Source organism: Polistes canadensis, unplaced genomic scaffold (assembly GCF_001313835.1).
Source record: "Polistes canadensis isolate GaletaPanama2010 unplaced genomic scaffold, ASM131383v1 scaffold_19, whole genome shotgun sequence".
NCBI classification, from domain to species: Eukaryota; Metazoa; Arthropoda; class Insecta; order Hymenoptera; family Vespidae; genus Polistes; species Polistes canadensis.
The window spans coordinates 882,967-905,822 of record NW_014569566.1 but is presented as its reverse complement, the minus strand read 5'-3'; the positions used below and the strand labels follow the sequence as shown (position 1 = coordinate 905,822).

General features: G+C 36.6%; 1 protein-coding gene across 1 annotated transcript in view; it reads right to left on the bottom strand.

Moving 5' to 3' along the window:
- Positions 1-703: 703 nt before the first annotated feature.
- The window catches only part of LOC106793824, a 44,840-nt gene continuing 22,687 nt past the window's right edge, over positions 704-22,856 (bottom strand). Inside the window, exons 4-5 of the mRNA XM_014761055.1 lie at positions 1,690-1,890; positions 704-1,525 (exon numbers count right to left, since the gene is read on the bottom strand). Coding sequence (XP_014616541.1) covers positions 1,161-1,525; positions 1,690-1,890 — 566 coding nt within the window. The 3' untranslated portion in view covers positions 704-1,160. The remainder of the gene's footprint in view (positions 1,526-1,689; positions 1,891-22,856) is intronic.

The following is a 22,856-nucleotide window of genomic DNA, read 5'->3' as shown; positions in this document are numbered from 1 at the left end:
TGTGTGTGTGTGTGTTTATGTGTGTGTGTTTGTATGTTTTAGAACAAAATAAGAAAAAAAGATGAGAAAAAATAATTACAATTCGATATCCTGCACAAAAGTATAACGAAACATATTTTTTTTCTTTGAAAAATCTTGCTGCGACGTTAGCAGAGAGTGTTCTGTTTTAATCGGTTCATCCCTTATTGGATGATTATCCCGTTTATTAATCGTCCATTTCCGTTTTTCTTAGGAAAAAAAAAATTAAGGAAGAAGACACGCGATCGTAGCGAAGAAAAACGATGCAATTTAAACTTTCTCTCTCTCTCTCTCTCTCTCTCTCTCACACACACACACACACACACTCACTCTTTCTTTCTTTCTTTCATTCTCTCTCTTTCTTTGTCAATCTTTCTTATCACAGTAGATAATTATTACTGTAGTACGAAATTCACTCTCTCTCTCTCTCTCTCTCTCTCTCTCACACACTTTATCTTTCTTTCTTTTTCTCTCTCTCTGTTGCTGCTCTCCGAAATTGAGCGGGCGTGTTTTCTTATAGTTTTATATATATATATAAAACACAAAAAAAGAAAAAAAAGGAAAAAAACGCGAGCTCGGGAGAAGACGCAGTAATATACTGCGCTCTCTTTCCTCTTTCCTAAAGATGTGGTTGTTTTGCACCAGGAAGGAAGATGAGAAGGCACAGTGTATTTACAAATTACAATGATCGTCGTTAAGAATATATAATATGTACACATCACCCTAAACGGCATAAAATTAATAAATTTTGCCGGGCGCGGGGGGATTTCTCTCTCCGTTTAGAAATACAGATCTTATTTATAAGACGTCTCCCGGTCCTGTTTATTTTTACCGATTCCTCGTTCCTCCAATTTTACAAGAGAAAAAAAGAAAGAAAGGAAAAGAAAAGAAAGTTCATCTCCGTTGTTTAATCCGTGGTCGGACAAAACTTATTATTCGATTGGATGGTTGAAAAATGTTTTCTTTCTTTTCTTTTCTTTTTTTCTTTTTCTTTTTCTCCTTTTAGATCTTGAAATGAATTGTTCTTTCGACCAGATTTAAGAAATAATTTACGAGGACGAGTTATGAGGAAGAAACGGACTGTGTAAAATGAGAATAAAATTAACGAGGGTTGTAATAATCCTCGCATGATCACTCGCGGATCACCTACACGGCGCTAAGAGAACTTCGAGCCAACAGGGACAAGAGGTAACCTCCTGTCTCGAGTATTTGGGTCCCCAGCCTTTAGCGAAGCTGATTCGGACGGAGTTAATGTCGACAGGGCCGGATGAAAAACCGGAAGCTGCATTGTTATTGTTCCTCGAATTGCACCCTGGTCCGGTGTAAGAAGAAGGAAGCTGGATTACTTTGGCTCGGTCAAAGATGTTCAAGCAAAAGCCCGGTGGCACTCGGTAGACCAAGAGAGTTCGCGATTCCGGATCGTCTAGGGTCGGTGAGTTCACGAAGATCGGACTCTCCGATCTGTTGTACGCCCACACGCCGTCGGCTTCTTGGCTCAGCATGATACCTACGAAAGGATAACAGTATACGTGTGTTAAATAAGGATAGAAGAAGAAAAAGAGAAAGAGAAATATCGTTTGCAATAAGATACGATAAAGATCTCTAATCAATCAATCAATCGATCGTTTTATCGATCTATCGATCTTTTTCAAAGCAACAATCAAGACTTACCGAGACCGATCTTACTGCGTGTCTTTTGTACCGAGGGTGGTGCTACGTGATTCTCTGCTAACGTTGCCAAACAGAGACCATTGCCGTCGTGTAAAGAATCGAATACGTTAACGGTTAACGGTTCAACGGGGTAAAGACGACCAACTCTACCACCCAGTTCCCAATACGCTAACGTGCACCATTCCTTTTGGTCGGTCTCGCCTGGAAAAATAAATATATAACAATTTATTTAATTATATATATTCATTCGATATAATAACAAATTGTATATATATCCAAAATTCATTATTATGACGAAAATAATAAACGATCGACTCGGTCGGTAATGAAATTTCATAGATCCAATGATCTTTGAGATATTTTCTCGATGCATTCGACTCGGTCGATAAAGAGGCCATCTTAATAGATACGATCTCGTTGAAATGATCCTTACTTTGCGATAAAAATGTTAGTAGAACACACGTTTAAGGAATACGTGCATTTCAACGAACCGAGAGAGAGAGAGAGAGAGAAAAATAAAGAGGGAAAAGGAAAGAGAACTCGGAAAGTCCCACGCGTCTCGACTCGTTCGTTCATCGTGGGTAAGCAGCCGGCGCCAGCCAGATTCGAGACTAGACAAGACCGAACACGACGGAGAAAGGGGACGGAATTTGAACTGGGGGTTTGGGGAGAAGAGGACGAGAAGAGGAGGGCCAAGGAGGGCTGGAGGAGTAAACGTGGGATAAAGAGGGCTGAGGTTAAACGTGGGGGTAAGGAGGGACAAGAAGGTGGAGGTTGGAAGGTGCAGGTTGACGGTATGTGGGCAATCGTTACCTGCCTTCCGTTACCTAGGAATTTTTCCAACTTTTTCTTCTTCATCCATAAGTTCAAGTTTGTCAACGTTACTGCGCCATTTTCGACTTTATTATTATCATTTTTAATCCGACAAAAGTTCAACATATAGTTCTCTCGACAATAAGAATTAACTTTTCTTTTACTTTAAATTCAACACACGAGGGAAAGGGGGAAAAAAATGATCGCGATCTATGGAAGAAAACAAAAAATTTCAAAAAAGAATATGAAACGAACGATCGAAGCCTAGTGGCGCGCGCCATCTTTGATATTGTTAACGACCGATGGTAAAAACGATTTACCGACAATCATTTTTAAGAGTGACTCAAATTTAGGTGAATACTGTATATAATATAACGATCGTGTATATATATATATATATATATATATCTGTATGTGTAAAGTAATTTTAAAATTATACATATGTGTACATGCGCACACGCGCGCGTTTATGTGTGTGTACACGAGTTGTGTGCATAGAGGTAGAGGGAGAAAGAGAAATGTAAGAATAAATCTCTTGGAATTTTAGGAATGTACATTTAAAATACAGGATAATAAAAATCGTTAAATATCGATCGAGAATAGTGGGGAGATAGCGTGCAGAGATATAATTCGCGGGTATTATAACGTTATAAGATTTCGAGGTTATGGTGGTAGAAGAAAAAGTAGAAAGGAGAGGAGAGGAGAGGAAAGTAGAGGATAGATAGAGGAAGAAAGGACGAAAGAAAGAAGGAAAGAATGAGAGAGAGAGAGATGGTGTGTCGAATCTTTCTCTCTCTCTTTCTCTCTCTTTCTCTCTCTCTCTCTTTGCGTCGCGTAGAACTTGACGTGGGGTGAGGCGGGGTTCCTCTGCTTCCACCAGATAAAAATAGATATTACGAGTTTACCGCGGCGCCAAGATTGCGGGGTATCGCGACGATTACGTCATCGGTAGTAGCGCGAGTGGTTGGAGCAAGGACGCCTGTCGCGTCGCCCGTCGTCGTCGTCGTCGTCGTCGTCGTCGTCGAAGCCGTTGTTCTTGTTGTCATTGTCGTTGTCATTGTTGTCTTCGTCGTTTGCTTCGAAAGTTTTCGTCAATTTTTTGGTCGATTCGAATATGGTAAAAAAACAATATGGCCGCCGTTTAGAACTAAACCGCCGCCATATTGGAACTAACGAAAATTCGCAGCGTTAATTCGTTCCGAAATAAGTTTAATGCAAATTAAATTACGTTAATATAAGTAACGTTATTGCAAGAACTTTCGACGAATGACGAATTTTCTTTTAACGATCCTTCTCTCATTGGTGCTAGTGGTCTTTGACCAGAGATATGAACATTTTTCTCGAGGCGTAGTCGATAAAATATACGCGGATCATTTTCGAGCACTTTAACTTTGGCTACGTAAGAGTAATAATGCGTTTATTTACGTGTCTCTTTCTCTCTCTCTCTCTCTCTCTCTCTCTCTCTCTCTCTCTCTCTCTCTATTTAAGTATATACGTAAGATACATTGTAATGCGTTAGCGTATGTAAATAAGTAAATATTATACATAGTTTTGATTTGATGCAGTTAGGCAAGACTGAAAATTAGTAGGAACTAGTAGTTTTAATTTAAATTTAGTGCACAAAGGTTAAGTTAGTTTAATATATCGTTGCTTTCTTTCTTTTTCTTGTTCATTTTCATTTTCTTTTCTTTTATTTTCTTTTGGATTACGGTCGTTTGTCTTTTAACTATCCACCGAGATATAAACCGCCCACTTGGCTTTATAGAAATGAGGCGCGCCAGACGCTCGAGGGTAATAAGTGCTTGAACGATCGATCGTTGATCTAACGTCGCGTATCCCCGTCCAAGATCCATACACACACGAGTGTATACACGCACACACATGACATATATATATATATATATATATATATATAACCAACAAATACATATGCATAGATTTGTACTAAATCATATTATATTATTCTTGATGAAGAGATAATTATTTGGCAATAAAAATTCCCTGTGAAATTTGTAAATACGAGAGACGATTACAGAAAAAGAAGATGATGATGATGATGATGATTTTGTATGGTTTCGTAGGTGTAGAAAGAAATGAGTTATTCAAGAATAAATCCCATGATTCTAACGAAAAGATCATGGACACATCGAATTGCTCGCAACGTCTCGAAGATCTCAAGAAGTCGACCTTTCCTGTCGCATACCAATCGGCACGCAGCTTATATACGTAGTACTTACTTCATGGCAAGGTGTATCCTACATAACTATGTATGTATATATGTGTATGTGTGTGTGTGCGTGCGTAAATACACCATACCGATGGAGGGAAGAGAGAAAAAAATAAAAAATGTTCAGAGAAAAAGAGAGAGAGAGAGAGAAACACGCGACAGTGCCGGCTAAAGCATCTGTAGTCTCGTTTGGAATGCGATATGATCGTCGAATGTTGTCTCCTCTCGTTCAGGGATTACGAATTTATACCATACATTACATAGATATCTATGTGAATGTGTAGGTGTGTGTGTATATATGTATGTTTTTTTCTATGTTCCTTTTTTTCTTTTCATATTTTTTTTTTCCCCAAAGCGTGAGACGGCGGACAATCGATTAATTACGCGGACCTTCGGAGGATCTCGCGTGTCAAAGCTTCTTTCCTCGTATATAACCGAGAACGTAAAAGTCGTAAATTTAAGGTTATCGGATTAGATGGCTTCTCTTTCGATCTTCTACGTCACGCACGTCTTTTGCACTAAATATGGGAGAGGAGACCAACCGAAAGAAAGAGAGAGAGAGAGAGAGAGAGAGAGAGAGAGAGAGAGAGAGAGAGAGAGAGAGAGAGAGAGAGAATAGTAACCTGCGAATAAATTTGAATGGAGGTAAGAAAAAGAAGTTGCGATGTAAAATAAAAAGGGAAAGGGAAGAAGAAGAGAGATAGAGAAAGAGAGGGAGAGAGAGTGAATGATTGCTATGATTGCGCGAACTTTATCGATTGATTGGAAGAAGAGAAAGAGAAAGAGAGAAAGAGAGAGTATGTATTGTCGTCAAATATTTAATGTACATTCCACACTGGGGGATAGATGAAACTACCTATATAGAGAAACGTGTAAGAGACTATTTCTATTATATCTTCTGTTAACTGAAAAAGACGTTGGTAGAAGAGATAAGATCTATGAAAGAAGGGGAGGGAGGAAAACACGAACTTTTGTCGTTACAACTGTACGTTCGAAGAGGGTGATGGAACGGGGGGAGGATAGGATAGGGGAATGGGATAAAAGATTGAGGGAAACATAGATAGATTGGATAGAAAGATAGATAGATAGATAGATAGATAGAAAGAGAACACACGCTAGCATCGATCTTATTCCAAGTTTACTCTCTCTCTCTCTCTCTCTCTCTCTCTCTCTCTCTCTCTCTCTCTCTCTCTCGGTATATCGAGAACAAAGGACAATTGTGGACGAAGCTTTAAGGATATCGACGAGGAGAGAAAGACTCCCGGTCGTAGTAGTAGTAGTAGTAGTAGTAGCATTGGAGAGAATAAGTGAGTGACTGAGAGAGAGAGAGAGAAAGAGAGAGAAAGAGAAGGCAAAACGTAAAGCGTCGCGCGAGTGCCAATGTGTTTTCCCAGTTGGGTCAAACACCCTGAAGCTCTCTCAGCAGATAAGGTTCCCAACCTTGGCACGGCCAAGCAAAGTAAGTAGCTGCGTAACCGTAGGTGCCGCACTTACGACACACGTTGACTCTAACCGCACCGCACTTCATCGTACCGCACCGCACCGCACCGCACCGTACCGTACCGTACCGTATCGCACGGTACCGCACCACCAAAGAGTCTCACACACGACTATGCAAGAAATCGTGCGTGCTAAGAGCCATTAAACACGCGTCTCACTTTCTTAAACTAATACTACTATACATGCATAGATGTCAGATAGAAAAAAAAAAGAAAAGAAAAATAGTACAACAGAACGAGCTTGATGTATCTTATTCTACGACAAATTCGATATAATAATCCCCTTGCAAAATTAATAACGAAATTCTATTATGATAATAAGTTTCCCCAGGACCGCCCTCCATATTGTTTCGGCGCMATTTTGAAAAATGTTTCTCAATTTTCCCGAGAGAGAGAGAGAGAAAAAGAGAATAACATATTATATATACATATGTGTGCTTGTTTATATGTATGTTAATGCAAAATAATCCTTTCTTGAACCACCCACGAAGCTTATTCTATCGAGCGAGGCATCGTTAATTACCGTGGCAGGTAATAAACACGCTTGGACATGACACGAGCGGAGGAGAGCAATCGTGCGCGCGCGTGCGCGCGCACCTAACAGCACGTCAACGCAAAACGCATACGCGGGAAACGCAAACGGGAAACCAAGTTTACTACTATAATGTAAAAGTAGAAAAAGGTAGTGGCCGGTGGATTACATATATATATATATATATATAAATGTATATGTGTGTGCGAGACGTGACCCTTGTCCTTCAAACGGCCTTTCTACGAGCTGCTGTACGCGTTCAACTGGGTGTAGGTACGCCATACGTGTCGCATACCTAACGAACGCGCGTACCATGCGACGAGAAAGCCGGCCACCGACGCACCCGTCGTTACCGTCGCCGACGACGTCGCCGTCGTTTCAAAGCAAGTATATAAACGTTGCGTGTGTGTGTGTGAGGAGATATATATATGTATTACTATACGTTCCTTACCTACGTACAGAGGCATATGTATGCGAGGCGCGCGAGCGAGCACAACGACCGGCTGCCGGTTCGACATAACCTACGATTCTTCTATACCAGTAGCGTAACTATCAAATTTCGAACCCCCTGGTCATTTTCTATTATTCTTACAAACAACATTTTTTCTCAAATTCGAACATATTGTTTTTAATCCAATTTATTTGGATAATAATTTTGTCGATTTATAAATGTAGATCTGTATATATAGATGAATATAATTGAGATAATACAAATTATTAAGGTATTGTTTTTTTGTTTGTAACACGTTAACCGTCGTATGTTATTTCAATGAGTGCCACGGGGGTCATCCGTGACCACTATTCTTATCATATAGTTTTGTATCTTCTCTTTAGAATCGTGGTGTATACGGTAATAATACTTGCGCGGGCCGGTCAATGTGTTAATAAAATTTTGTAATAGAGAAATACTACGCGCGAGGTTTGAGTTATGCGAGCGTAGGTATATCCGGATGGTTCACACCAAGAAGAGACTAACAATGATTAAAAATACGCAGCACAGCACAGCACGCGTCTGTGCTTACACTATTCAGCGTACGTGTACGTGTGCGTGTGCGTGTGTCTCGTTAAATAGACAAATGTTCGCGATACGTAAATACGAATACGCCAACGACAACGACGACACGACACGACACGACACAACACGACGAGGACGGCGAGTTTAGAGGAACGTTGTTTGCCCGCGATAAGAGGACAAACTGTATACTCGGCTAGTGGCGCCTGTATCGTTAGCCAGTGACGGATCGGTTGAGCTCGAGGCAACGGTGCAACCCACTCGTCTTTCTCATCGAACTTCAAAAATTAATTTCACATTGCAATTTGTATTCACAATTAGCTAAGAGATAAATTTTCAATTACCCGACCCCCACCCCCACCTCCACTCCCACCTGCTAACCTCCGCGTAATTTTCTTCGAGACTCGTGTGTCGACCAATTAAAAAAAATATACGTTAATTATATCTAACGCGTTTAATCTGTTTTATCGACCGGGTTTTACTTTTTTTTTTTTTAAATGTACCTGTTTTATATAAATTTGTAAAGAAACGAAAGAAAAAATATGAAATAAAAAAAATAAATGTATATATAACGAAGTAAGACATTATATTAAGGATCTCGCATAATTTGTTGCTTTTTTTTTTTTAAATTTTCGTTTCGCAGACAATAATCCATAAAGCGGCGCTTTCTTTTTAAATATTTTCTCTTCGAAAGCTCTCGCAGGTAACGATCGATCGAGGGTGAAGGCAACACTTCGTAGTCGAAACTAGTTATGTACAATACTACTACTACTACTACTACTATTACTAATGTGTATAGTAACCGCGTAATGACCCGATCGTGTATGCTAACTAATATACATATATATCATGGACCCTGCACGCGCACGCACACAACTATAAATAACGTATATACATATATCTATCCACTCGCGTACACATAATATACATACATACATACGTATAACGCGCAAACTTGCATTTGAGTTCGTCAGAAGTTATATTATAAGTGATAAAAGTCTGGAACGGATTACTGGCAGTAGAAGAAAATAAAAAAGAAAACGGGGGGGGGGGGGGAAAAAGAAAAGAAAAAAAAAAGTAAAAAGGAAAAGAACCTTTGCGCGTACCATGCCGAGATAGACCAACTAGGAATAAGAACGAAAAGTATTCGCGAGCGGCATTCCTTTACACGCGAGTATGATTCACGGTGGTCGTAATAACACATGGAAATAAAATAAAATAAAATAAAAGAAAATAAAAGAAAAGAAAAAAAAAATATATGTATATGAAAAAAATGTAATGCATCGATCGAATCAAAGATCGATTCGCGTTTACGCCTTCATGCGTCTTTATGGGACGATAATGATCATTGGCAAGACCGATGATCCGCATACACCGAACTCGTTCGAATACACACGTATATATATATATATATATACATACATACATACATGCAATCAAGAAGAATGATTTTCGTCGTGACCTCGTACATAACCGATGGAAGAATAAAACGAAGAAGGAATGGTGAAATCGTATCGAACGAGTTGTATTCGTCGCTTGCCTTGAAATTGTTCCTCGAAGGTTCCGACGATACGAAGAAACACCATCGGAACATTATTTTTTTTTCCCCTCCCAATTCGAAATTCACCTAACCGGACATCTCATCTTGGTAGGAGGTATCTTGAATGACGTCTTTCTCTCTGATGTCTTTGAATTTGACGATATTTCAAAACAAAAACATGTTTCGTGTTAAAATAATCAAAGAAAGTAACTACTAAGTTGATGGGAAATAGACGGAAACAAATTTTTATTCTCGTATTGTGCTATAGCTGCGATCGATGACAATAGTATGGTAAATAAAAAAAAAGAGAAGAAAAGAAAGAAAAATATTTTAAAGGGTAGAAATGAAACCCGGGATATAAAGGAAGAAGAAGAAGAAAAAGCAAACTTTTACAACCCTTTTCCCTGTTGATCTATAATACGCGATCGTTGTATGTATTCCTATTGTTGAAAACTATACCGAACGACAGGTGAATCGATGATGACTCCTCTTTCATAAAAATCTTTACCTACTATTTCTTTTCGTATACCAAATAATAAAATAAGCAATCGTAAATAAGTTGACAGAAGGATTCTGAATGACTCGAAAGATTAGAAAAGTTATCCAAAAAAACGGAAGACTCAAGTTTGAATATTTTACGAATCCTATATAAAAATATTAGATTAATTGTTATAATTATACTGAAATAATACATAAATCCTTGCCAATGAACTACCAACCTAATCATTTGAATAAAAGAATCTACGAATATTGTATGCACACATATATTTATCGGTAAAATAAAAAATAAAAATCAAAATATTGTGCACGTAAGATTGTTAAAAAAAAGAAAAAGAAAGAAAGAAAGATACTTTTTCAGAAAAACGATTTAATAAATAAACAGAAAAGAATCTCGTAAAAAAGAGAATGAAAAAAAGAAAAAAAGCAACGAAGTAATAAAACGTTGTGCTTTTCCCCATCTTCTAAATTATTCAACGCGTTCCTGCGTCGCATGCGTTGATGTGTCTTATTGCTAATAAACAATCTAAAATAAATGATATAAATCCAATGTTTCTTTCGTTCTCCCTGTCATCCAAAGTAAAGTTTGCATTTCCTTCTTTCCTGTGAAAAACGCCCACGAGTTTTAGTCAGTGCGCTCACGTGCACGACACTTCGACGTCATACTTATGCGTGTAGCGTATACGTGAGATGAATATCGTCAAAGAGGTATAGTCATAAACGATGTTTATAGTCGCGTATCGGTCGACATATTAAATAAAATCCCTTTGGTAAGGTGGAAGAACGAACGAATGAAATGTCGTGCGCAAGCAAGCAAGCAAGCAAGCAAGCAAGCAAACGCGCGCGCGCACACAAATACAACCATCTCATTGGGTTGGGTTGGGTTGGGTTGGGTTGGCTGTGTAAACTCTCACGCGTATTTCTAAAATTAGTAGCCCGTTTAAAATTAATATCATCGTCGTCGTGCCTTTCCACCACCACCAACCTCCACCTCTACCACCACCATCACCACGGGAAGACCCTTGAGAATAACGCCAAGTGAAGAATAATGATCGATTATTACAATTTTTAATTCTTATCCTCCTCTTCTTTTTTCTTCTTGTGTTGCATAAATGTGTGTACGAAAGTTATGTTTACGATTAAAGAACGCACATCATGATAGAAGTGGAACATTTCAAATGAGAACTCGTCTGGAGTGAATTAAGGAACCCCACCACTCCACTCCTCCCCACAACCCACCCCGCTCTACCCCCGTGGCTTCTCGTATCTCTGATAAACTGCAACCGCAAATTCACAATTTCTCGGACGTATATAAAATTCTCGTGTATGCATGTATATACATGTATTTATTATTTCTGCGTGTGTATAATAAATTGCATGTCCTAACGTTACCTTGAATTTCGTCAAAGTTCCCAATGATTACAACTGTTTTTTTTTTTAAACAATAAAAAAATACTAAACGCGACACACGAATATAAATGTTAAATATCAACGATAAAACGATATCAGTCGAAGAAATAAGATGCATAGAAAAACAAGTGTATTACTGTCGGTAAATCTGTCCAAATGATAAGTTGGGGGAGGTTTGAAGGGAGGGATGGAGAGATGGAAAAGTGATATTAACGAATGGATAGAACAATAGTAAGAAGAAGCATCCAACTTAAGTAAACAAACTAATCAAACAGGTTATTCTCTCTCTCTCTCTCTCTGTCAAGGAAATCGATCTTTTCTTTTTTACGAGAAGGAGGGATAGGGAGAGAAAAGAGGGGAAAAAGGGAAAAGATTCGCACAAAAGAAAATTTACGGAAGGAAAAATAGAAAAATGGGATAAAAAAGAGGATAGAAAAAGAAAATAAAAAAAGAAAGAAAGAAAGAAAGAAAGAAAAGCAAGCAGGCAAGCAAAAGGAAGAATGGAAAGAATGAAAGAGAAAAGGTTAAGTCCTGGTTCTTCGCGTGGTCGTAAAACATGGAAAACACAATGATATCATACACGTTTAAGAAGAAAGAGTATTCTCGTATATATATATAAATGTATTGAAGAGGACGACCGTGTCTCTCTTGCCTATATAAGATACGTGTTGACTCTTTGTAATGGCAGAATAAAAGATGGCCCGACGCCAGTGAAGGCGCCACATACCAGGCGCCGCCTAACCTCTCTTTTCCTTCTCCCCTCGCCTCTCCTCTCCTCTCTTTTCTCAGGCCCTAAGAACTCGACTTGTTCGGTCTTTCTCTCTCTCTCTCTCTCTCTCTTTCAGTTTCTACAGTGGCGCTCCCACCTCTCTCTCTTTCTCTCTCACTCGACTACCCGCTTGATCACCCGATAGCTTAGCTCCAACCGTACTTCCCCCCACTCTTACCACTTAGTCCCCCACCACCGGCGTCGTCTCAACCACGCACGCTGCTACCACGTCCTTCTACGACCTCCTGTCCTCTGCACCACTCCCCGCCGGCATATTCTTTAACCCTATATAAACACGGCCGCGTGCATGCATGCATATCCCAACCAATCCATACGTGAGCATGCATGCATGCATATACATACATATACACACACGCGTCTAAATAAAATACTATTTCTCTATTTTTCGTTTATATATATATATTATGATGAAAAGAGGAAAAAGAAGGGGCGGAGGAGGGAGAATAGCGAAAAAGAGAAAGAGCAACACACAGATCTTTTTTTCGCAGGTTTGTCGAACGTCACACACCCGCTCTCAGTATTTCCCCCCCACCACCACCATCATCACCACCACTACCMCCCCCTGCTCTCTCTCTCTCTCTCGTTCTGCTTCCGAGATATCCTCCCCCCTGCCTCCCCCTCTACCTCTTGTGGCATGCTCGAGATATGCACTTTGAGACTGCGTTCGGTAATTTTGCAAGAGCGCAGACAGGCAGTGGTGTAAGAACGAAGGGAACCTCTCGGTTGCGAGCTTCTCATTCTCGTTCTCGTTCTCTAACTATTTTATTCTCTTTTTCTGTTCTTTTCTTTTCTTTTCTTCTTTTCTTCTTTTTTCTTTTCTTTTCTTTTCTTTTCTTTTCTTTTCTCGCTTCGATCTCTTACGAAGTCGGCTAAGAGTTACGTCAGAAACGAACGCGGATCGTCTTCGTTCGTAATAGAAAGGGATCTTTGGAACGAGTTTCCAACGATTCGATCGTTCTTATTCTTCTTATTCTTATTCTTCTTCTAACACAGAAGAAATATTAGAGATATTCTTTCTTGTAAATGCGACGATGATTTAAAAAAAAAAAAAAAAGAAAAAAAAACTTGAAAAACTATTTCTACGAACCAACGTCGTCGAATCGACACAGTCACTGAAATTCATCTCTCGTGGTTGCTTTACAATTAGCCTAAGGGACCACCACGAAACCTGGAAGAATGTCTTTCTCTTTTTTAGTATTCGCTTTCGAGGACAGGCGAAAGTATAGTAGTTTGGAAATAATTTTACGTTACGTTACGTTACGTTAAGTCAAATTGCCCTAAAGGTTCGTAACAATTTTTTAATTGTATTACGACCACTATCAAAAAAAAAAATAATTGGAAAAATTCAATTTTATGATTATTATATTCATATTATTTCTTTTTTTCTTTTTATAAATAAAATTTTAATTATAATATTTTTTACAATCACACAGATCAATGTCTATAAATAAAATGAAGCGCACTATTTGTTAAATTGTATGCAGAAATTTGTTGTTGCATTTATCTTGACATATTGTTACGGGTAATTTACGATAGACTAAGGGGGCCGGGGCTGAGAGGGGGAAATCCTATATTCGTAATTAATATCGTAACATCAATTCTTACCGCGATAAGGTGGTAGAAGAAAACAAATAATAATAATAATAATAATAATAATAATAGTAATAATAATCGTCGCGATACTTTTATTTCAATCAAATTGACGATTAAACGCGTTTAACGAGAAATAACATCGGATTCTAAGAAACACTTTCGATTTGATAAATTTATGTATAACAACTGGATTGTTTGGGGGCCACCACCTGTCTAACTTACGCGTGACGAGATAATTTTAGTATTTTTTTTTTCTCCCCACTCACTCACTCACTCTCTCTCTCTCTCTCTCTCTCACTCTCTTTCGATATCTTGGAAATAAGAGAAAAAGAAAGAGATAAAATATAATCAAGAAAAATCTGGAATGCAGCATGGCAAAATTGTCGGAGCAATTAGCGCGTGCATAAACATGCGTGGTAGGAGTTACGCGTGCGCGGCTTAATTCCTGAGTATTTCAATCCCCCTTCTCGTCCCCCCTTCTCCCCCTCTTCCTACCCCACCCCCTTTATTCCTCTCGTCACTTCTCCTCTTCGTTTACACAAACAAACGTACGTACGAACGAACGTGTGTATGTGTGTGTGTATGTATCGGCCTCTCCTTACACTCCTACTATTTTCTCTTCTATTTTATTTCTCTTTCATTTTCCACAAACATTTCTGCGCACAATCATAAAGCTTCGTTTACATTTGAGACAGACAAAAGTTATTTCCGAGATATCGAAAGTAAAAATGGAGAATAACGACGAGGGATTAGTAATATAACTGCTGCTAATGGAAAAAGACTTTCGAGAGAAGTGTTCTTCTAAATAATCTCTTCGATAAGTAACCGTAGAATCAATAAAAAGATAAAAATAATCTAATTTCTTTTTATGTCAGTTAAAAAAATTAAAAATAATTGTTTATCTCTTATACGTTGAACAAACGAATGAGAGAGAGAGAGAGAAAGAGTGTGTAACTTAATTAGTAGTAGTAAAAAGTTATATTGTAAAGATGATAATAAATGCATTTTGAGTTATAATCATAATAGTTCTCGTGAAGATTAATTTCAAATATAAATTAGTAATAATTTGAAAAAAAAAAAAAAAAAAACGCGTGTAAAGTTGTTTATAAATGATTTTACAAAAATATTTATTTATAAATATAACAAAATTTGATAGGAATATTTTGTTAAAATGGAACGAGCTTTTGGGGGAATGGGGAGAATAGCATCGATACTATAAGATTTAATTCATTTCTAATATAGAAATTTCGCGTTTCTTTTTCGATAACCTAATATGCTTAATAAACAGAAAAAGATAGAGAAAGAGAGAGAGAGAGAATAACTTAGATGATATTATCGTCTCGAGGATAGGCGAATAGTAGTCGGGCTATTCGCCGTGCTTCGTTGCCTCGCCTATATATACACACACACATACATAAACAAACACAAAAGGGACACGAGTCACCCACGCGATTCCGGATCCGTGAAAGGCGCCGTTTACCGATTATCTATCGATTATCTACCTATTGTCGGTTATCATTATCATTATCGTTTATACGCTTGTTTCATTTAACAAATAGATACAAAAAAAAATCAAACAGACAATAAAATAAATATTACATATATATATATATATATATAATAGATAAACTTTTCAAAGAAATGGCAAAGTAGGAAAAATTTGCAGCATCTCATTCTTTGACATTTTATGAACCTTTGCAAATCGATTTATAACTCGAAAAGGTATTCTACGCGTATACAAAAGAGTGTACTTTAATTTAATATAAGTTTTATTAAAATCTATTCACTTTTAGTATAAAAAATATTTACCAAAACTTTACAAAGAAATTGCAAAGATGCACAATTTACAGTATTGCATTCTCTGACATTTTCTTAACTTTACATGCTAAATTTATAACTCGATATGGTATTTTACGCGTAGAAAAAAGAGTATACTTTAATTTAATATAAATTTTATTAAAATCTATTCACTTTTAGTATAAAAAATATTTATCAAAACTTTTCAAAAAAATAGCAAAGTTGTACAATTTACAGCATTGCAATCTTTTATATTTTTGAAAAGTTTCTGTATAAATTTTTATATTAAGAGTGAATAGTGATTCTATAGAATATCAAAGTATTATGTTCAATGGTTAGGAAAAACTGTAAGAATTCTTCTGTTTCCAACTTCATCGGAATGCTCTTTGCATTGATGAGAATGCCGAGGAATTACTAGCAATGGTGGATTTCCAGCTATGACGGTAACATATATATATATAATTTTATAATATCTATTTTATATAATTAATAATATTACATTTATATATTATTATATATACATATATATGTATAATTATATAATATCTATTTGAAATATATATATATATAATATTAAATTAAAATAATTATATAAATATATATATAATATATTTTTTAAAGAGTGTGAAAATGAGAAGAAAGTAAGTGAGAATGAAAGAAAATAAGAAGTACAAAGTTGTTTCGCGTAAGTTTTATCTACGATTATCGGCATGTTAAACGTTTCTCTAACATTCGCGTCCCATTTATCGGTGGATACGTACTCCTCTTATTAACAAACGCGAATAATCTCTCGCATAAAGTTCCCATTCGAAATCTGTCGTTCCGCGAGTACGACGTGGGCTTAGCGCGTGGGTGGAACGGAAGATGGAAACACATGACCGAGAAAGAAAACGAGAGAGAGTGAGTGAGTGAGTGAGTAGTGTCTGTATATATGTGTGTTTGTGTGTGTGTTTGTGAGAAAGAGAGAGAAGATACTTAAGCCGAAGGCCCCCGTGGAAATTCAATCTCGTCTCGATACAACTACGACGACATTAACGAAAGGCGCCTCCAGTCTCTTTTACCCACTTCCCTCCCTCCCTTCCCCCCCCCCCGTTCCCCACACCTTCTTCATCACTTGTTCAATTCTTTACCTCTCCCTTGCTTCTTTTCACTATCTCTTCGACCATTCACAAGAACCCCACCAACCAGCACAGGACCGGTCTCTTTCTCAACGAAAAGATCGTGACCGATCGGAGGATGCTTTAGGACACCATCCATTGGCGTAGTATTTATTTTTTTTTTTTTAAATGTATAATATATAATAAAAATTTAATAATAAGTGTGTACATAATTATGAAAGTGGTGTCTAATTAAATCGTATATCTCTTGTTTAGAGATATTTAAAAAAGGGATTACATTTGAAGACTAAAAATGAATTCTATGTAATATTGAAATAACAAACACTATTCTCTATTATATTGAATTAATGTAATTTCAAATAATGTGTGATGTGAAATAATATTGGATATAGGATATTTTTGATAGGTTCAATTATTGAGATAGGAATTATCGATTAATTTATCGAGTTATTGTGAATGCTATTTTTATTTTTATTATTTTATTTAACTCGCAATTTCTCTCTTATATGACGAGAATAAAATTTAAAAAAAAAAAAAAAAAAAAAAAAGGAAAATGATTACTTAGGAATCAGTTAATTTTCGTAGAAATGGAAATCATAGAAGAGATGTTTAAGAAAGTTTGGGAAACGCGTGAGAAATGTTTTCTAGGAAGAACCGTCCCTCTCGAGAAGAACTTTGACAAATGGCCTCGTATATTTCTCTTCCCCTTCTCTTTCTTTCTCTCTCTTTCTCTTTTTCTCTCTTTTAGGTATGTTTCGAAGAACGATTATTCCGTACGAAAGTTGAATGCATTGTAATTTAATTATCGTGATCGTGGATTATTATTAATTAATTTCAAACAAAATAACACATACACACAGTTATTTGTATTTTATGCGTGTTTCAAATAAATATTGTTGTATGTATATACGCGTTCGCGCGTGCGTGTATATATATATGTGTGTGTGTGTGTATCTTACGCGTTTTATTAATTTAATCTGCCGACTACTACACGTACTAACACGATGATGACAACGACCACGAACGACGACTACGACGACGACGACGACTACACTTGTTTGTACGTTCCGATAAACTCCATATCTTATAACGGGGAAGAGCATAAGGTTAAACGCGATTACGATCGTTCTCGCGTCGCGCGCTTTTATAATTGAAAAACACAAATTTGCAAATAAACGTGGAGAACCTAATCAAAATAATATATATATATATATATATATATTTGCCAAATTATACACGGTTATATCGATTAAACCACGCCTGTTTGTTCCTTCTTATCGGGTAATACAAACCTCGCTTTGATAAAATAATAAACAACCAAAAAGAAAAAAAAAAAAAAAAAGAAGACAAAAGAAATCGATCTGTGACACGCTAAAGTGTTATACGCACTAATTAAATAAGAAACNCGGGTAATACAAACCTCGCTTTGATAAAATAATAAGGAAAAAAAAAAAAAAAAGAAGAAAGTTTCATTAGCGCGATCGTTTTGTTATAAACTAAAGTGTTATACGCACTAATTAAATAAGAAACCAAATTAAAGATATTCTAAATAAATTATATTTGATGAAATAAATCGCAATATATAATTATATATTAATAATGCTTATTATTTTTTTTATCAAAGCAGTACGCATGTCATAGATATAAATTTACAATCAAGTAAGAGATAACAAATTCTATTATCGAATTGGTCTACTAACTTAAATGAATAGAATAAACACGAGTTAGTAATGTATTGCATGAGAAAGAAAGAAAGAAAGAGAGAGAGAGAGAGAGAAACGACGAGTGTGCGATTTTAGAACGACAAGTAAGCGAATAAGATTAGAGTTTCTCCGTGAGAGATTAGTTTTTCATCTTTACCGACTGTGTAAAAGTACGTAACGATGATATATAGTTAAACGAAGAGTACCACTTCTGGATCTATTTTCGCTTCGATCGAAAGATCGAGGCCGTCGACCTAAACTCCCTTTCTCTCTCTCTCACGCTCTCTCTTAAGAGAGAAAGAAATTGAATAGGTACGGGAGCAAGAAGAAGATGGCTAAAACGACGTCGTCGGCGTCGTCGTAGTCGTTCGAGCAATCAATTCGTTCATTTTATTAAGAGGCTTATTCGCGCCGCGATTTCATTCCGGCTTCTTCTCAAGTGGCCTGATCCAATTCGATTTCATGCCTTCCTCTTCTTCTTCTTCTTCTTTTTCTTTTTCTTCTTTCTCCTCCTCTTCATCATCATCATCATCTTTTTACAACACGCCGTCGTGTTCTTCCTCCATCAATAAATGAGGAACGTATCAAGCGAGAGTGAACGTAACTACGTGCACGTACGTACGTTACGTTACGTTACGATCACGTCTGTCTTTTAGAAACATTGTCTATTTTCACGGAGAAACGAAGTAGGCAATGGTGGCGCTGACGTAAAAACGATCCTTTGATTTCGAATAAAATAAAAGGAAAAAAACGTGACTTATCGAACCGATAATCGAAGGATCGGTAAGCTAACAGTAGATTCGAATGAATCATAAAGGATTATTATGTACTCGTTAAACGAGAATAATAAAGAAAATGATAAAAATAAAGAAGGTGCCGTTGCGCAAGACAATTAGGTTTTAGTTACGGCATGAGATCTGAGATCATCGACAATTTGAAACGAAATTGCGGAAGTTGTTTCTTCCTTGCGGAAGGAAGGAAGGAAGGAAGAGAGATATTTCCCCTTTAAGGACTTCGATCGAACTTCTCCAGGACGACCTTGACCTTCTTGCGTGGAAGAAAGACCGTGTTTCTGTGCGTCTGTGTGTGTATGTATGTGTAAGAAAAAGATAGATAGAGAGGGAGAGAGAGATAAATATGAAATATCATAAACGCACTTGTTCGTTTAAATTTTCCCACTTTTTGCAAATCGTTTATGCGATAACACGATCATTAGTAGGATGTGAAATTTCTTCCACGATAGATTTCGAGTTATGTATTGAGTAAACTTGCGGAGAAAGTCAAAGATATCGGATTTGACCGCCTGTTGAATGAAAGAGAGAAAGATGTTTATGGGTATGCGTATGTGTATGTGTGTGCAGAAATGTTGTTGGAAAAAGAAGAAGAAGAAGAAGAAGAAAATAAAAAAGAAAAAAGATGTAATGAGTTTGCCATTCTGACTTGAGGGTGTCCGGATCTTGTGAAAGGAAGAGAAAAGAGAGAGAAAGAGAGGACAACCTGTTGCGAAGCAACAGGAGAGAGAGAGAGAGAGAGAGAAGAGTACGTGGGTGTTTTCAGAGACATAATCCTATTCATTTGTTTCCAAGAGATTTCAAGGGTCTGTGAAAGAAAATTTGATTGAAAACTTTCTATTAGTTTCTCACGGGTTCTTACTACCATATATATAAATCATTATTAATATTCTACTAATAAGTTAACTTTTTTATAAAAATAAGTAAACTAAATATATACGTATTACATACGTGCATTGGTTAAAATCATTTATGCGAGTACGCACGCAATGTGTATGAATTATTTGTAAGTGTGTGTGTATATGTTGTGTTATAATACCTACATATTTAATGTCACGTTCTTCGCGTAATTCATTTTATGGAATGAGATAGAAAGAAACAAAAAAAGAGAAAGAGAAAAAATAATGAGTATAAGAGAGAGAGAGAGAGAGAGAGATGAGATTGAACAAAATGAAATGGCGGAATTGAATCCTCGGCAAACCGATGAGGATGACGACCCACGTTGAAAAGTAAGATATTGGCTAATATACCGAGTAGGTTGGTACGACAGATAGATAAAGGATAGAGATAGAAATCAAGATAGATAGATAGATAGATAGATAGATGTTACTGAATAAATGATCGGTCCGATTTACTCCTTAGATTATCTCTGATTAATCATTCTACTATGTCTGACAGACAGGATACTTACGTATCAAGCTTCTCTCTCAATTTCTATAATCTTATAATAATTAAACTATATGATATGTATGTGTGTCGAGGATTAAAAAGAGAAAGAGATTAAAGCATCGTATATCGATCGATCGTCTACTTCGAAGGAAGGAAGGAAGGAAGGAAGGAAGGAAGGTAATGAAAAAGAGAAAAACAGAGAGAGAAAGGTAGAGCCAAAATAAATCAATAAAATAGCAAGCCGAGTTTAACAGGTATGGTAGTATTACGTATGTGTATGCCTGTTTAACGTAGAAACACAGAAATAGAGAGAGAAAGTAAGTAAGTATACATGAATGTATGAAACAGTAAGAGAGTGAACGAGTATATGAGAGAGAGTAAGAAAGTTAAGAGAAAGAGAGAAAGGATGAGAGAGATTGAGTAAGTGTATATGGGTGTATAGAAAAGAGAAAGAGAAAGAGAGTGAACGAGTATATGAGAGAGTAAGAAAGGTAAGAGAAAGAGAGAAAGGATGCGAGAGATTGGGTGAGTGTATGAGTGTATAGGGAAAAAGAGAAAGAGAAAGAGAGAGATAGAGATAGAGAGAGAGAGAGAGAGAGAGTGTGGTGAGTAAGAAGAGAGTGAGAAAGAAAGAGAGGGTAGTGGCGAGACGAGAGACAGGAGTAGAGGAGAAAGAGGAAAGGAGAGCGAAGCGAGGTCGAGACACGCGGCAGCTGTCTGGCGCCAGGGGTCCCCCTGTTCCCTCAAACAGTCGCGCCGAATGCCACCCACCTTCGTCGACCTATCGTGCCATTCTCAAACCTGCATCCCGGGAGCCGGCTTTCCTTCCTCTCGCCTCTTTTTTTCTTTCATTTTCTTCTTTTTTCCCCTTCCTTTTCCTTTTCCTTTTTATTTTTCTCTTTCTTTGCTTCTTTTTACTTTCCTATCTTCCATCTCTCTCTCTCTCTCTCTCTCTCTCTCTCGTTGTTCCCCTTTTTTCCCAAACGACAACTTTTCGATGCTTTAAACTGACCCTCCCCCACTTTAAGCCTTGAAAAGATTCATCGAATATGTCTATAGCTATTTTTATATAGAATATACTTTGTGTATAATATATTACTTTTTTTTCGTTGGAATTTAATCTGCTTAAAGATGATCCTTGATTTGTATGGGTTTTCTTTTTTCTTTTGGGGGTAGCTATTTTTGCTTTTTTTTTTTTCTTTTCTTTCTCTCTCGAGTATTATTACGAAAGTTATGTAAATTTCTGTCTCTGTTTTTTTTTTTTTATTTTTGTTAAATATATAACGTAAATATTGTGCTACGTTGATATATAATAATTATGAAAGAAAATTTCTATTGTATTATTTTCTTTTTTTTTTTTAAGACCTAGTCCTAGTATTCGAATGAATATAGACATTTGAAAATTTTTCTCGATGGAATAAAGAAAAATGTGATAATTTTATATGATATTAAGAATAATACGGTTAAATTTTGGAAACGATAATAATTAATTGATACGTATAATTGTATTGAAACGATTACACGCCAAAATATAATTTATTCATTACTATTATTAATATTATTATTATTAATATTATTTCGTATGAAAATATAATATCGTAGGGACAAAAGATAACAACGATTAGTGTCGTTTTTTTATTTTAAATTTTGGATCTTACGAAAGATTACGAAATTTTGAAATTGGAAAAAAAGAGACTTGAGTGCGTGGTCAAGTTGAAAGAAAAGAGTTCGACGAGTGGCTCGTTCGGTCAATCTCTTTCTCATCTCGTTTCGTTTCCTTTCGTTTCGTTTCGTTTCGTTTCGTTCGTTCCTCGGCATTCACGAAGAATACTACTCGGCACGGACGCAATTTGCTGCCGGCTTGGGAATGCCTGACGTCGTTAGAGCAGTGGCCTTTGCATTGGCAAAGGCAGATAGTAAAAGCAAGCAAAGGCCTCCTTCTTCTTCTTCTTCTTCTTCTTCTTCTTCTTCTTCTTCTCCTCTTCTTCCTCCTCATCCTCTTCTCGATGATGCCACGAGAAGGAAATCTCAGCTCGTAAACGTTTCTAGGGACTCGTCTTCGTCATCATCATCATCATCATCATCTTCTTCTTCTTCTTCTTTTTATTATTATTAGTATTATTTTCCTTCTTCTTTTTCTAGTCGTTTCATGACAACCAACGTGCTTAATATCGAACGATATACATCAAGGAACGTATACGATCAATATAAGAACGAAGTAATATTATTTTCAAATTCTAATCGATAATCTTTCTAATTTAATATTAAATATTAATTTATTTTTCATAACTGTATTTTTGTTTGTTTATCGGACTCATTTTACCGATTCTAATAATCTTTCTAATTGTAAGATCTCATTATTTATATTAGATATTAATTTATTCTTTATTACTGTATTTTTGTTTATTTATCGGACTCATTTTACCGATTCCAATAATCTAATTGTAAGATCTCA